This window comes from Mesoplodon mirus, assembly GCF_964341445.2.
Source record: "Mesoplodon mirus genome assembly, chromosome: 9".
Classification (NCBI taxonomy): domain Eukaryota; kingdom Metazoa; phylum Chordata; class Mammalia; order Artiodactyla; family Ziphiidae; genus Mesoplodon; species Mesoplodon mirus.
This window is the reverse complement of record NC_138985.1, coordinates 39,385,239-39,402,724: the sequence shown is the minus strand read 5'-3', so window position 1 is coordinate 39,402,724 and position 17,486 is coordinate 39,385,239. Positions and strand designations below refer to the sequence as shown.

The 17,486-nt window shown below is 40.8% G+C and overlaps 1 protein-coding gene across 5 annotated transcripts in view; it reads right to left on the bottom strand.

Annotated features, from left to right (window-relative positions):
* RUNDC3B (RUN domain containing 3B) overlaps positions 1-13,862 on the bottom strand; it is a gene marked incomplete at both ends in the record, with an annotated part of 153,899 nt that extends 140,037 nt beyond the window's left edge. For 4 of the 5 annotated variants that reach the window (XM_082632760.1, XM_082632758.1, XM_082632761.1 and 1 more), the window contains one exon: positions 13,726-13,847. In XM_082632760.1, coding sequence (XP_082488886.1) covers positions 13,726-13,847 — 122 coding nt within the window. Of the gene's footprint in view, positions 1-13,725 lie in introns of all 5 variants that reach the window. The other variant, XM_082632762.1, reaches the window with a different exon arrangement.
* Positions 13,863-17,486: the final 3,624 nt, after the last annotated feature.

The window sequence follows — 17,486 nt, the reverse complement described above, 5'->3', positions numbered from 1 at the left end:
TTATAGATTATTTTATACCTAATAGTTTATACCTCTTAATCCCCTACCCTTATGTTGCCCCTCCTCCTCCCTTCTCTCCCCCAACTGGTAACCACTAGTTTGTTCTCTGCATCTGTGAGTCTAAAGCTATTAGATGTTTAAAACTCCACCATCATTAGAGATTAGTCATTAGGGTGACTGTTTAAAAATAAGTGAGGATGGTTCTTTAATTCACCTTCAACCTTATTTTGGAAATGTCCACTGCTATTATTCTTCACTAGTTAGGGAGAATTACCTCATTTGATAAACATGCCCACTACATACTAGATGCTGGGAATAAAACAGATGCTGAATAAACTATGATTCCTGGACTTGAGAAATGCACATTCTAATAGGAGACAAAAAGATAATTAGATTACAGCATAATGAGAGCCATATTTATTTAAAAGTATGTTTTAGGATGAGGGGGGATAAATGGTTCTAATACTACTGGAGAGGCAATAAAATTTAAATTTGCATTATATGTAATAAATCAAGGGTAACTGCCCAAAGGATAGAAACCAAATATATGAACAGTTGACCCTTGAACAACACAGGTTTGAACTGTAGTGGTCCACTTATACATGGACCATTTATTTCCCATGAATACATACTACGGTAGTATATGATCCACGATTGGGTGAAGCTGTGGATGCAGAATCACAAGTATGGAGGGCTGACTGCAAAGTTACACGTGGACTTTTGACTTGTGGAGGATCAGCATCCCAACCCCCACATTGTTCAAGGGTCAACTGTATAGAAAACAGAAAAGAATATATGACCAACAAGTTCATAGAGAGAAAAACTCTATGTGAAATAAATGAAATAATAAAAAACACTAATATATAACAAAACAAGAAGAGAGAAAAAGTGAACATAAATAGTAAAATGGTAGCCATAAACCCAAATGTAATAACATTAGAGATGGGCTAAATACTCTAAATAAAACACTAGATAAAATGCAAAATTCAATTCTATCCTGCCTACAAGAGACACTTTAAATTTAAGGACCCAGAAATACTGAAAATTAGTAATGGAAAAAGTAGAGACTTCCCTGGTGGTCCGGTGGGTAAGACTCCACACTCCCAATGCAGGGGGCCCAAGTTTGATCCCTGGTCGGGGAACTAGATCCTGAATGCATGCCACAACTAAGAAGTCTGCATGCCACAACTAAAAGATCCCACATGCTACAACTAAACATGCTGCAACGCAGACCTGGCACAGCCTAAATAAATAAATAAATATTAAGGGGGAAAAAAGAATGGAAAAAGTACATCATACAAATGCTAACTACAAGAAAAGCTGGGTTTTGTTTGTTTGTTTGTTTGTTTCACAGTACACGGGCCTCTCACTGTTGTGGACTCTCCCGTGGCGGAGCACAGGCTACGGACGCGCAGGCTCAGCAGCCATGGCTCACGGGCCCAGCCGCTCCGCAGAATGTGGGATCTTCCCAGACCAGGGCACGAACCCGCATCCCCTGCATCGGCAGGTGGACTCTCAACCACTGCGCCACCAGGGAAGCCCAAGAAAGCTGTTTTAACTACGTTAATAGCAAGAAAAAAATAGACTTTAAGGTAGGAACAGTATTAGAGATAAAGAAGGACATTTCATGATAACAAAGGAATGAAATCACTAGGAAGAGACCACAATTCTAAATCTGCACTCACCTAGTAATTGAGCAACAAAATACTTAACAACAACAACAAAAAACTGACAGGGACTTCCCTGGTGGTCCAGTGACAAAGAATCCGCCTTCCAACGCAGGGGACCCAGGTTCCATCCCTGGTGGGGAACTAAGATCCCACATGCTGCGGGGCAACTAAGCCCATGCACCACAACTACTGAGCTCGTGCACCTCAACGAGAGAGCCCCCATGCTGCAAATTACAGAGCCCACGCGCCCTGGAGACCATGTGCCACAACTAAAGAGTGAAAAACCGTATGCCGCAACTAGAGAGAAACCCGCATGCCACAACGAAGACCCAACACAGCCAAAGAAAAATAATAACAATAATAAAGAAAATAAATTTTTAAAAATATGACAGAACTAAGAGGAGAAAAAGACAAATCTACACTCATAGAAATAGACTTTAACACATCTCTCTTAATATCAGGCTAAGCACACAAAAAACTAGTAAGGATACAGATGATATAAACACAATCAACATACTAGATCTAATTGGCATACATGCAATCAACAATGACAGCATACAGTCATCCCTTGATATCTGTGGGGAATTGGTTCCAGGACCCCTGAGGATACCAAAATCCACAAATGCTCAAGTCCCTTAAAGTTGGCCCTCCATATAGGCGGATGTGGAACCGGTGGATACAGAGGACTGTTTATATTCTTTTCAAATGCATATAAAATATTTATCAAAATTAACCATATGTTGCATCATGAAAGCATAAATAAAAATTCAAAACTTTAAAATCTTTTAGAATATTCTCTGCACAGTGGAATTAAGTTAGAATTCAATAACTAAAAATAGAAAATCCTCAGCTGTCTGAAAATTAAACAATACCTTTTAAAATAATCCATGAGACAAAAAAGAAATCCCAACAGAAAGTAGAAAACATTTTAAACTAATTAATAGTGAAGATACAAATTTTAAATCTTGTTTGCTATCTCAAAGCAAGGTCAAACAAGGGAATGTGCAGTCTTAAAATGCAGAGTGGAAAGACGAAAGGCTGAAAAACAATGATTTAAACTCCCATCTCAAGAAATTAGAAAAAGAAAATGAACTTTAAAAAAATTGGAAGGAAGGAAATAAAGACGATAAGAGAAATCAATAAATTAAGAAATATACAACAGGGCTTCTCTGGTGGAGCAGTGGTTGAGAGTCCGCCTGCCGATGCAGGGGACACGGGTTCGCACCTTAGTTTGGGTAGATCCCACATGCCGCAGAGCGGCTGGGCCTGTGAGCCATGGCCGCTGAGCCTGCGCGTCCCGAGCCTGTGCTCCGCAATGGGAGAGGCCGCAACAGTGAGAGGCCCGCGTACAGCAAAAAAAAAAAAAAAAAACAAAACACACACACACACACACACACACACACACACACACACACACCAGAGGAAATTAACAAAGCCAAAGGCTGGTTCTCTGAAGATATTAATAAAATTTATATACTCCTAGTAAGAAAAAAAAAAACATTGGGGGCCTTCCCTGGTGGCGCAGTGGTTGAGAGTCCGCCTGCCGATGCAGGGGACATGGGTTCGTGCCCCGGTCTGGGAAGATCCCACGTGACGCGGAGTGGCTGGGCCCGTGAGCCATGGCCGCTGAGCCTGCGCGTCCGGAGCCTATGCTCCGCAATGGGAGAGACCACAACAGTGAGAGGCCCGCGTACTGCAAAAAAAAAAAAAAAAAAAAAGGGAAAAACAGAGAATACCAATATCAGGAGAGAAAAATAGAAAATGACTACAGATTTTTAAACAATAGAAAGATATTAAGAGGGTATTAAGAAAAGTTTTACGTTTAAATTTGATAACATACATGAAATCGGTGTATTCCTTGAAGAACTCACTGAAACTGATAAAAGAAGAAACAGGAAATCTCAATTGTTCAGTATCTATTAAATAAATTGAATCTGTTACTAAACCACTTCCCACAAAGGTAATTTGCGGTTCAGATTCCTTCCCTGGTGAATTCTTCCAAAAGTTTAAGAAAGAAATAATAATAATCTTACACAAATTCTTCTACAGAACACAAAAGAACATTTCCCAACTTGTTTTGTAAGGTCAGATAATTTTAATGACAAACCGAGACAAGGACACTATAAGAGAGAACAATCGCAGACCAATCACTTTCATGAACAAATATGCAAAAATCCCAAATAAAATATCAACTCATTGAATGTACAGATATGTAAAAAAGATAATACAGCACAACCCAGTTTTTTTATTCCAGGGTAGTTTAGCATTAAAAAGTCAATCAATGAGGCTTCCATGGTGGCGCAGTGGTTGAGAGTCCGCCTGCCGATGCAGGGGACACGGTTCATGCCCCGGTCCGGGAGGATCGCACATTCCGCGGAGCGGCTGGGCCCTTGAGCCATGGCCGCTGGCCCTGCGCGTCCGGAGCCTGTGCTCCGCAATGAGAGAGGCCACAACAGTGAGAGGCCCGCGTATCTCAAAAAAAAAAAAAAAAAAGTCAATCAATGTAATTCACTACATAAAAAGAAAAAAGGAGAGAAATCATACGTTCATCTTGTTAGACAGAAAAAATATTTGTTATTAGAGTATTCAGTATCCACTTATGATAAAAATTCTCAGCAATCTACAAGTAGAAGGGAACTAAAAAAAAACCTACTGCAAACATCCTACTTAAAGGTAAAACTATTAATGCTTTCTGTAATACTGTGGTCCTAGCCAGTGCAGTAAGACAAAAAAGAAAAGACATAAAGTTTAAAAAGGGAAGAAATAAAGCAGGCACAAGACATGACAATGTACTCAGAATGCTAAAACAAATAAACAAACAAAAAACTGCAGAAAATCTATTAGATTTAATAAGCACATCTGGTAAAATTGCTAGATTACAAGACCAATATTTTAAAAGGTAAATTCCATGTCTATATATCAGCAAAAAAAGAAAATGAAAAGGTTGGGTTTTTTTTAAATAAATTTATTTATGTATTTTTGGCTGCGTTGGGTCTTCGTTGCTGTGCAGGGGCTTTTCTCTAGTTGCGGCAAGCGGAGGCTACTCTTCGTTGCGGTGCACAGGCTTCTCATTGCGGTGGCTTCTCTTGTTGCAGAGCAAGGGCTCTAGGCACGCAGGCTCTAGAGTGCGGACTCAGTAGTTGTGGCACACGGGCTTAGTTACTCCACGGCATGTGGGATCTTCCCGGACCAGGGATCAAACCCATGTGCCCTGCATTGGCAGGCGGATTCTTAACCACGGCACCACCAGGGAAGTCCGAAAAAGTTTTTAAACGATCTATTATAATAATACAAACATATCAAATATGGAAGGACAAATCTAAAAAGAGATATAATATCTATATGTTCAAAACTACAAAACATCTTTGAGAAAAATTTCAGAATAGTTAAATACATGAAGGGATGGATATAGTATATTCATGGATTGCATTTAAGTCTCATAAAAATGACAATTCCCAAAATTGATTTATAGATTAAGTGCAATCTTAATAAAAATCCAGCAGATTTTTTCATGGAAATTGACAAGCTGATTCTAAAATCTAGTTTGCAAAGCCCAAGAACAGACAATATTGAACAACAAAGCTGAAGAACTTACATTACCAAACATCAAGACATATTATAGTTATTAAGCCAGTATGATATTAGCTCAAGGACAGACAAGTAGACTGATGGAACAGAAGAGGGAGTCCAGAAGCAGACAAATGATCCAGTCACCTGACTTCCGATAAATGCGACACTTAAGTGTAGTGGGGAAAGCATGGTCTTCTTAATAAATGGTTAACAGGTCAAACTGATTTGCCTAAGGTAAATACTTAAATCAAGTATGGGTAGATTGTTGATATAAATGTAAAAAATCAAAACAATAAATCTTTTAGAAGAAAACAGAATAATATTTGCATTACTGCCAATTTCAGGTCACAATAAGCAACCCATGAAGGGAAGTTATGGACTACTTTACAATTAGGAACTTCTATTCATAAAAACACACTACAAAGAGAATGAAAAATCAAGCCACCAAATGGGAAAAGATGCTTGCCTTAAATATATCCAGCAAAAGACCCACATAGAACGTACAAAGAGTTACACATCAGACAAACAAAAAGTCAGATATTCCAGATGATAAACGACCTGAACTGGCACTTCACAAAAGAGACTCCAAATGGCCAACAGACTTATGGATAGGTGCTTAACAACAGACATCAGGGAAATACAAAATTTCAAGTGTTGGTGAGCACATAGAGCAACTGGAATTCTTATACAGTTGACCGTTGAGCAACACGGGTTTGAACTGCACAGGTCCACTTTTACACAGATTTTTTCCACTAAATACAGTACTACACAATCAGCGGTTGGTAGAATCTGAGAATGCAGAACTACCGATACAAAGGGCCCACTGTGAAGTTATATGCAGATTTTTGACTGCACTGAGGGTCAGCACCCCTAACCCCTGCATTGTTCAAGGGTCAACTGTACACTGCTCACTACTATGCAGACTGGTACCACGCCTTTGGAAAACTGTTTTATCCACTGAAGCTGAACATATGCATGCCATATAACCCAGAAACTCCACTCATAAGTATATATCTGACAGAAACCTGTACATATATTCACCAAAATACATATTCATGAATATTCAATTAGTAATAGTCAAAAAGTGAAAAAAACTCGAATGTCCATTAGGCTGAATGGATAAACTGTGGCATATTCATACAATGGAAAAAGATACAGCAATGAAAATGAACAAACTACAGTTACGTGCAACAAAAAGGGTGACTCTCACAAACATAATGTTGAGCAAAATAAGCTAAATAGAAAAAGATACATGGACTTCGCTGGTGGCACAGTGGTTTAAGAATCCGCCTGCCAATGCAGGGGACATGGGTTCGATCCCTGGTGGGGAAAGATCCCACATGCCGCGGAGCAACTAAGCCCGTGTTCCACAACTACTAAGCCTGCTCTCTAGAGCCCGCAAGCCGCAACTACTGAAGCCCGTGTGCCTAAAGCCTGTGCTCCACAACAAGAGAAGCCACTGCAATGAGAAGCCCACACAAGGCAACAAAGAGTAGCCCCTGCTCGCTGCAACTAGAGAAAGCCCGCGTGCAGCGACAAAGACCCAACACATTCAAATTCAGAAAAAGGCAAAACTAAACAACTGTGTTGAGAGCTAGGAGAATGGTTACCCTTCATAGGGGTAGTATGAAAGAAGGCAAGGAAGAGGTTTCTGGGGATTTGGGTAATACTCTCTTTTATTATTATTATTACATTCCCATAACTTATTTATCTTAAAACTGGAAGTCTGTACCTTTTGACCATCTTCACCCTTCTGTTAACCTTCTACCCCCTGCCTCTTGCAACCACCAATCTGTTCTCTGTATCTATGAGTATGATTTTTTTTAAGATTCCACATATAAGTGAGATCATACAGTATCTGTCTTTCTCTGACTTACTTCACTTAGCATACCACCCTCAAGGTCTATCCATGCTGTGGCAAATGGCAGGATTTCCCTCTTTTTTATGGCTGAGTAATATTCCATTGTGTATCTATGTACCACATCTTCTTTATCCATTCATCAATCGATGGACACTTAGGTTGCTTCCATGTCTTGACTACTGGAAATAATGCTGCAATGAACATGCGGGTGCAGATACCTTTCTGACATAATGATTTCATTTCCTCTGGGTAACGCTCTTTTTCTTGACCTGGGTGCTAGTTACAATGTTGTGTTCTCTTTGCAAAAACAATTCATTATACATCTATGCTGTGTGTACTTTTCTATATGCATATAAGTCAATAAAAATTGACTTATATGCATATAGAAAAATTGTAGCTAGAAATGAGACTAAATACTGATACATCACCATGATGCTCTACATGTGTTTTAGAGGTTGGCCACAGATTTAACACTAAGACTTCTAATAGCTGTATGAGAAAAAGAGAAGTTGTCAGTTACACATTCATGTCCAGTAGATATAAATAAATCAACTGCCGAAAGCTACAATTCTTGGCACTAAAAAAAGACAGATATTTCTCATAAAAATATTCACAAAAGATACTTTTTGACAAAATAAACAATGTTCTTGACAACAATTTCAAGAAGATCCTCTGTAATTGCTTCTACTGACCCTCAATGTAGGCTGATGGAATATTATCAATGCACGAGAGGGGCAAAAGCAACTGGGAAAGGAGAGTGCAAAGCAATGCAGTCTACATACTCAACTTCTCTCTGATGATCTGGACTGATCGAGAGATACATTTTATAAACCTGTAAGACTGAATATAACAGTGGATAAGCTTCACATATCTCCCCCTTCAATATCATATCTCTCACCTGACTTCTGACATTTATCAGTCAGCAGTGAAGTTAAGATAATACCCTCTAATAAATGTGTAGGGGTCAGCTATTCTCTGTTGTCAGTTGAATATGAACCCAGTTAAGCTAGGGGAAGAGATAATTACCTTCTGTGAATGCTGAGAAGCCTGCCTCCAACTGGTAAGATGATCATCCTACCTCCATTGTGAAAACCTACTATTAGGGCTCTAAGAATCTTTAGAAATGATACTGAACCTTCTCCAAAGCAATACAGTACAGGTAATGTTGCTCAAAGTCCCAACCCAAAGTTCTACCACGTACAGCATGACTAAAAGAGCTTTAGCCAAAAATATAATCACGATAGGCAAGGTATGAACAGTCTTAAAAGGGCATTCTCAAGCAAATATCAATAGTAACAAGGCAAGTAAGTCACTGAATTTAAAGTTATTTAGAGGATTATACCACCAATAATACTCGGTAATACTTCACATATCTGCAATGCCTCCATCCTTTTTTTTTTTTAGATGTTGGGGGTAGGAGTTTATTAATTTAATTTATTTATTTTTGCTGTGTTGCGTCTTCGTTTCTGTGCGAGGGCTTTCTCTAGTTGTGGCAAGCGGGGGCCACTCTTCATCGTGGTGCGCAGGCGCCTCTCACTAGGGCGGCCTCTCGTTGCAGAGCACAGGCTCCAGACGCGCAGGCTCAGTAGTTGTGGCTCACGGGCCTAGTTGCTCCGTGGCATGTGGGATCTTCCCATACCAAGGCTCGAACCCGCCTCCATCCTTCTTAAGCATAGGAATAGATCTTTTTTTTTTCCCGATTATTCAGCAACCAGAATGTTAAGAAGTTCAGAGTGCTAAAGCTCACTCACTGAACTCGGGCCTCTCAGTGACTTTTTTTTTTTTTTTTAACAAAAAAAAATAAATTTACTTCTCTGTTTTCCTAGTTCACAACCAATTATAATGAGCAAGTCAGGATGAGAAGCACAAAGAAAAAGGCTGGTAGAAACAGGCAGAGTTGCAAGAAATAACAGCTAACTTGTTAGGAAGAGACAGTAAATGCAAAAACAGACCAAGAACTCCAAACACACAATCTTCTGAGGCCATGTAGCAAACAGCTCTATGTACCTCAAGAGTGTCCAAGGGCAACCACTACACAGGGTATATTCACGGAAACAGATCCAGAGTAAAGTCAATGATAAGGATTATATTATACTATGTAGAGTTTTTTAAAATAAGGTAGGGAAATGCATAATCCTTTTTTTTTAAATGTTTATTTATTTATTTGGTTGCTCCAGGTCTTAATTGTGGTAGGCTGGCTCCTTTGGTCCGGTTCGCTGGCTCCTTAGTTGTGGCATGCAAACTCTCAGTTGTGACATTCATGTGGGATCTAGTTCCCTGACGAGGGATCAAACCCAGGCCCCCTGCATTGGGAGCACGGAGCCTCATCCACTGTGCCACCAGGGAAGTCCCTGCATAATCCTTTTTTAAAAGGAGTTCATCCAAAATGTTTTAAATATTCTTTATTGTAGTTTAAATCTGAACACTTAATTTATAAGCTTCAGTTATACGGAAGATTGCACACCACAATAAATGCTGAGTAAAAGCACTGCAGTTGATAGAATTTTAACTCAAACATCAGTTACATGAAAAATATGAGCATCTCATTTCCCAAAAACACTGAGAAAATGAGGTGCTACTGTTATTTGAATTAACATTCATGTTATGAAATAATATCTTGACCTATAGAAAACTAAGAACTATGTACATGTTATTAAAAGTACTTTAATTTTGAAAATCATCACTGGTCTCCACTGTGCTTAGCTCATCATACTACCTCTTTCAATCTCTCATTAATCCTTTCCATGCACAAGACGGGAAACGTATGACTTTGTGTGGGGAGCTTCTCTTAAAGAACTGGTTCAAACATTTAACAAATGTTATTTTTAAATATTTATCCATGTATATTTAAATGTTTATCTTAATAATTTATTTTTCATAAACTGATGTTAACCCACAGAAAGAGAATTTATATTTTAATTCTCCTTGTCACCAGAACTAAAATCAAAGGAATATGTACGTTTTTCAATAACCTATGAAGCTTAAAAATGATAGAAAAAAATGAGTAGTACCTGATTTTCTATGGATGAAAAATGCAGGTTAAAAAAAATTCTGAAGGACTTTAACAATTTAATTTTTCTAAATGGTAGAGAATATGCAGGGAAAATACTAGTTGGTACACAGAACTAAAGTCAGTCTATGAATATTTTGGAGTTGACTGTGGAACATTTAGAGATCTCAAATGACCTACTTTCTCTCCACCACAATCTGTGAAAAATATCATAAAAGAGTACTTATTTGCTGAGAGAAGTACTAAGTGTTTTTAGTCTATAATATATAAATGTTCATAAAAAATACAAATGATGAAATAATTACATACACAATCACAATGAACCAAAATTCAATTCCTGACTATCCCACCTAACCAAATAACTCACTTCCAAAGTTTAAACTGTAATGATGTTGTTCTTATATAAGACGTTTTTAAACTGAAAAAATTGTGTAGTTACATAATAAGGTTGTAAACCTAAACTGAGAGTACAGTATGCCTAAATTGTTTAAGGGGTAATGAAAATCATTACTGTATAAGTATTAATACATATAACAGAATGATAGTCAGGGGGTGGGGGGAGTTTGTTTTGGTTTGGTTTGGCTTTCTATACTGTTCCATTTTTCCAGAACATCAGCAGAGAGTCACAATATGGAAGGCACAATTCAAAATGTTTTTGTTTACAGAGAAAAATGCACATGGCTCATCCAGCTACCATTAAACATATGTCTACCATTACCCTGCTCATGTTTGGAGAAATTCAAAACCAAATATAAACTCATTCTGCTTGAAGACTATTATTAGTTTCAGGGCTGTCATTGAAGATTACCAATGATCTAGTCCAAGTTTATTTTACAGATGAGAAAACTAGAAAATGGGCTTATTAAAAGACACACAATTAATGACAAAGTAAACTTAGAACTCAATTATATGTCCACTAAACCAGCTTCTTCCCAACTTAAATACCAAATCACGTCTGATCTGCTACATAAAAACTTTTAAATAAATTCATTAAGAGACATGGGTGAGGTACCCAGGGTTTGGTTAACTCTGAAAGTGAAAACCGACAGAAGTGCATAAGTATTGATTGGCTCATTTTGCTGAATTTAGGTGGGGATACTTAAAACTTCCAAATGGCTTACAGTGACTTTTTTCCAAAAAATAAAAGGCTTTTAGACAAAGCCTATCAAATACATCCCATTATTACACAAGGATAATAATTTATATGCACCATCAACTATCTGGACGTGAAGAACAGTGTTTGTAGAATTATCCACATAAATAAATACACAAGTTGAAATCTAAGCCAGAAATTGAAATTTATTTTAGCTACAATACTAAGTTTACATGTAAACTGTAACTAAAGTCAGCACTTATACTCACTTCAGAGTAGAGAACAAGAATTAGGCAAATAAACATAACAAAAATACAGCTAGCCCAGACAACAGTCCACACAAATCAGTGTGATGTGACTGAAATTTCTTAAAACATAACTTAACATGTATCTTAACTAAGGTTGAGGTACAAGTCCCTTTCTTCTCCTGAACTGCCTCTGATGCCGTGACAAAAATGGAGATGCAAAGGGAATAGTACCCTCCACTGATTTTTTTTTCTCATCTGTTTTTATTCTGTCTTAAAAAATGAGTAGGGCATAAAACCTCTTCCCATCTACTGTGTTTTACCCCAAATCTTCAACATCCACCATTCCAAAGATTGCCACACTGATTCAGAGCAATATATGTCAGCCCAGGTGTTTAAAATCTTAGGTTGAAACATTTGGTTAATTAACACCATGCTGCAAACACTCAAAATCACTTCAGCTGCCACTACTACAAAACAAAACTCCCCAAAACAAAAACTGTTACCCTCCACTGGATTTACTCATACAATAAATACTTACTGAGTGTCAGATGCTATGGTAGGAAGAATGAAAGAAAAAAGAAAACTGAGCAAAAAGCAGACATGGTCGCTGCCCTATGAAGCTTAACACTTATGGAGCCTTTATGAAATACATCACCCCAAGAATCACTGTATATGTTGGGGTCTGCTTGAAAACATTCTCTTTTTAAAAAATAATTCTTCTTAATACATGTAAAGGTAAGAAAATCAGCCTTGCTTACTGTTCTATTTACCTAATTTTTAGAAATTTGCTTAGATGTAAAAAAAATTTCAGGGCCTCCCTGGTGGCGCAGTGGTTGAGAGTCCGCCTGCCGATGCAGGGGATGCGGGTTCGTGCCCCGGTCTGGGAGGGTCCCATGTGCCGCGGAGCGGCTGGGCCCGTGGGCCATGGCCGCTGGGCCTGCGCGTCCGGAGCCTGTGCTCCGCGGCGGGAGAGGCCACAACAGTGAGAGGCCCGCATACCGCAAAAAGAAAAAAAAAAAAAAAATTTCATACAACCTATCTTCCTCCAAAGGTTGCATCCTAGACAGCACAAATGGTAAATTCAACAGATTCCATATTAATATTTTACTGTTTATAACTCCAGGTGCCATATAAGTCAGTAAGACAGGTCTTCCTGCTAGATGGGCAAACAGCTGTAATAGTCTAAGGTAAAAAAAACAAAAAATCACTTGTTATTTTGAAAGTTTGAATATCTATTTGAAAGTTATTGAATATAGTCCTAGTATAAATACCTATATTCTGCTTAAGATGCTAGACATTATTTACACAAGGAAAAGAAAAAAATACAGATCTAAATTGCAAAGGAGGAAAAGGTCTCATTATTCTCTCATGCTTACAGGATTTTCAACAGCTGATGAAGAGGGGTTTGATGGAACAACGTAATTTTACAGCAACTTAATGGTTTAAAGAAGTTCCTAAGGAATGAATGCTTAGGACTTCAATTTTTTTTAATACCCAGAAACAAGACTTAAAGAAAATGTCAGCATGTTAAAAGTCAGTTATTTCTGAATACTGGTCTGGCTGAAAGTCATTATTCCTCTTATGTTTCTACATTTTCTAAAGTAAGGGAATACTACAATTACAGATAGAAAACAATTAAAGAAAGGCAGACCTTGAAATAAATCACTGACTAGGTATCCTCGACAGTCCCACTCTTGCTTTCAACTGCAGAAACAGCACTAATACTGAAATTTACAGTGGAGAGGGCACGGACGGCGACACACACACACACACACACACACACACTTAGCTAGCATGTAGTAGGCACTTAATATTTGTGGCACGAAAGGAAAACATATATGTAAACAAGCCAAAACACAAACAAAACGCACTCCGATTTTGAGGCAACACAGTAAACAATCACAGTAACGATTACTTTACTAAAAGCTGCCCGACAGCTTAACGCGCACTAAATAAAAGAGCTCTTTTTCCCTGCCCTCCTCTTTTACTCAGACACTAGATTGCACATTCGAAACAAATCCTCCCCCAGCCCCGCCCCAAGCCCTACCCTCAGTTGCTCCCAGCACTGAAATTGATGGAAAGTCCGGGGCCTTGGCGGTACCCAGACCGGCCCCTCTCTGGACGCTCCGCGCCGCGGACACGCCCGGCGCGGTAGCGGCCGGGGCTACAGCCAGTTATCTCCGGGACCCCCAGGGGCTCGCGCTCGCCCCAACCCTGAGCCCGCGGCGCCGGCGGCCCCCCTCTTCTCTCCCAAACGGCGGGCCGCTCCGTACCTGCACACCGTGATCAGGTTCCTCCTCTCCACCGCGGCGTTGCGGGCGCTCAGGCTCTTCCTGCCGCCGCCGCCGCCCCCGCCGCGGTTCCCGCCCAGGCCCCCCAGGCTCCGGGAGGCCATGGCGGGCTGACCCCCGCGCCCCCTTTGTCTCGTGCGACCCCGCCCGCTGCCCACACCTGCTTCCCCGGGCTCTCGCTCGGCGTGCGGCCGTGGGGCCGCGGGAGAGTGGAAGGGAAGGAGGGGGGGACGGAGGGAGGGTGTAGAGGACGGTGAGGGATTCGCACCCGGGGACTGGCGGCTGGCGCTCCGCACCAGAGCTACACACACACACACACACACACGCACGCACCACCCCCGCCCTTGCGCGCGCCGCCAGCCGCCGGGAGGCGCGTTCAGGTCGGCGTCAGCAGCTCCCCTATTTCCCCCAGGGACCTCGGCGGCCGCGCAGGCGCGTGCCCGCCGGCCCCGCAGGCCCAACCACCCGCGCTCAACCGCCACTGGCTCCCCAACTGCCGGCACCGCAGAGAGCCACGGGCCTCACGCGCGCAGCCCGCCCTCCCTGCCCCTATCGGGCCAACGCCGCCCCAGCTGGAGCCAATCACAGCGCGCGAGGGGCGGGGCTGGCCGCGCAGATCTTTAAAGCAACCTGCTAGAGCCCCGCCCCATCGCGTGGGCAGCTGTCAAGACTCCCGGCCCGCGCTCGCAGCCGGTGAGCCGCAGGCAGTCGGCACCCAGGGGAGCAGCGCCGCAGCTGGCCTGGGGATTGTGGGATGCGGGACTCGGGAGTGCTCCGGGCGTGTTGACGACCCTTGCCCGGAGCCCAGCTAACGGCTGGGATCGCTAGCTCTAACGGCTGATCCCGTTCCCAGAATCCGACTCCCCAGCCTAGAGGCATCCGTAGCTACAACGCCGAGCCAGCGGCAGCGCCGGCTCCCGCACCTGACCCAGGGCTGACTCCCAGGAAGGGAGCGGATTTTCTTTTGTCCTAACGCCCTCCCCTGGCCTAGTAGACAGCTACGGATAGCCCAAAGAGGGAAACTGCCCGCAGAACATCCCTCTTGCGGTGTCTGGTGGTGGGATTTTTGACGCCACTTCGCTCCTACCCTAGCCTCCAGCAAGGCCTGCAGCCCGGACTGACCACCCACAAAAGAACGAGAGCGGTGCGAATGTACACTCTGCTCCTTTCACCCTTCTCCCGTCCTGGGCAGTGCTCCCGGAATTAGTGGGGTGGAGGCGGTGAGCCTCCGGGCAGTGTTTGGAACCTAGCGCCCACTTTCCAGAGCCTCTCCACCCATCCAGCTTTACCAGCAGGGAGGTCCTGGCTTCGGCCCGAGGTCTCTGGTGCTCATCTAGGTCGGCCGTTCACCTCTCTTTGCATCAATATGCCCATATTTTTTTTAACTTTATATTTTATATTGGGGTATAGCCCATTATAGAGTTGTGATAGTTTCCTGTGCACAGCAAAGCCACTCAGCCATACATATACATGTATCCATTCTCCCGGAAACTCCCCTCCCATCCAGGCTGCCACATAACATTGAGCAGAATTCCCTGTGCTCTACAGTAGGTCCTTGTTTGTTATACATCTTAAATTTAGCAGTGTGTACATGTCTAACCCAAACTCCCTAACTATCCCTTCCCCCCGCCTTCCCCTCTGGTAACCATAAGTTTGATCTCTAAGTCTGAGTCTGTTTCTGTCTTGTGAATGACTTCATTTGTATCATTTCTTTTTAGGCTCCGCGTATAAGGGATATCATATATTTCTCTTTCTCTGTCTGACTTACTTTACTCAGTATGACAATCTCTAGATCCATCCATGTTGCTGCAAATGAATATGCGCAGATTTTAGAGTGAAATCCTTATTGACAGCTATCCCTGTGGAGCCTAGCACGGTGCTGTACATAGAACAGGTTCTCAAATGTTCATTAAATTTAACTGGAAGTCACATTTGGAATTATTTTACTCTAATTTTAAAGTTTTAGTGGTTCTAAAATCCATTAAACTTCCAGCTCTGGTTTTGACATTTCTGTCAAAGAATACTATAGAATAGATAAATAGATACAGTGTAGATACCTCTGTACTTATATATTATACAAAGTACTACAGGAGGTTACTGTTACTCTATGTTGAACGCTTTTAAAACAGAGTTACGTATATTAAAGCTGTAGGTTACTAATTCCCGAGGTTGTAAAAAATTTTAAAGCTCTATTTGAAATCATCAGGGCAAAGACTGAGCCCTTTCATCCACTCATCCTAATCATAGTAGAATGAAAATACATGTAGAAAAAAAAACTGTCTTAACTAATTTACTATGATAAATATTCAGATATTAAAATAAGAAACAATTCAGACAGACTTTTAAACATTATCTTTCACATAAATAAAAGTAGGAGGTTTTTCCAGATCAGTGCACTTGTTGCCAAACATTTCTTGTCGGCTCTGTGGTGACATAGAGGCTTGTAAGGAGGTTTACCCTACTCAAATTGAAACTGTTGTTTAAACACAGATGAAAACTGCATAGAAAAGAGAGTGCAGAGCCATCAGTTATCAAGAAAATTCCATGCTGGTTTGTCCTGCAGGAGTGAGAGAACACATATGTCTGAAACACTTATCAGGAAGACAAAAATGAGTGGTCATGTCAAATAGAGAAAAGTGAGGTGTCATTATTCTCAAAATTGGCTTTCTAGCCTTTCAAGTACATTTTCATGTTATTTGTACTACGAATTTATATTTATGACTGAAGACTTGGTAAAACTCCATCTTAGATGATTACGTGATAATGTTATTTTTTCAAATGCTACTTTTAGGGGGATTCAGTTGACATTGGCACTTGCTGAACAAGATTTTGCCTTAAACCATCTTTTCTATGTACAGCGTGCCATTAAACTGCCACATGGGGGCCTTATGTGATAAAGCTTTTTTCTTAATTATCTTGAGCTATATGTCCTGGGTCTCATTCTTTCTCCAGATTACTAATCCGGTGATAACTAATCAATTATATGCAGTGCAGAGTACAATACTACTATACAGCCACATGAGTTTTCACATTACTTTTTGAACTTTTTTGGCACCTATTGCAATTCTTTATTTATCCAAGAATTTGCACAAAGGTTATTCAGAGAGGTAGAAAGACACAATAAAAATAATGAAAACAGTAGATGCCGAATTTAACTTACAAGAATTCTGTAGAACTGAATGGGCAGATCATACTCATTCACCATTTTCCCAATCACCTTGTTCTCCCCATCAAAAAAGACAAAATTTTTTTAAAAAAAGACAAAATTACAACTGTGACATATAAAATGTCCTCAAATCTAAAATACTATAAGCCAGAGAGATTGTCAAAGCATCATTTATAATCTCAAAGAAGTGGACTTTCTTTTTTTTTTTAAATAAATTTATGTGTTTATTTATTTATTTATTTTGGTTGCACGGTGTCTTAGTTGCGGCACACAGGATCTTCATTGCAGCACGCAGGATCTTTAATTGTGGCATGCAGGCTCATAGGTGCAACATGCGAGCTTCTTAGTTGTGGCATGCATGAAGGCTCTAGTTCCCTGACCAGGGATTGAACCTGGGCCCCCTGAATTAGGAGTGTGAAATCTTACCCACTGGACCACCAGGGAAGTCCCTCAAAGAAGTGGACTTCCTGTGTATGCCCAAACCCAGCAGCCATACAGAAAAGATTGATAAAATTGAAGAGACAATTTTTTTTAATCCATGAAGCAAGTTTCATCATAAACACAAAGGAAAAATGAC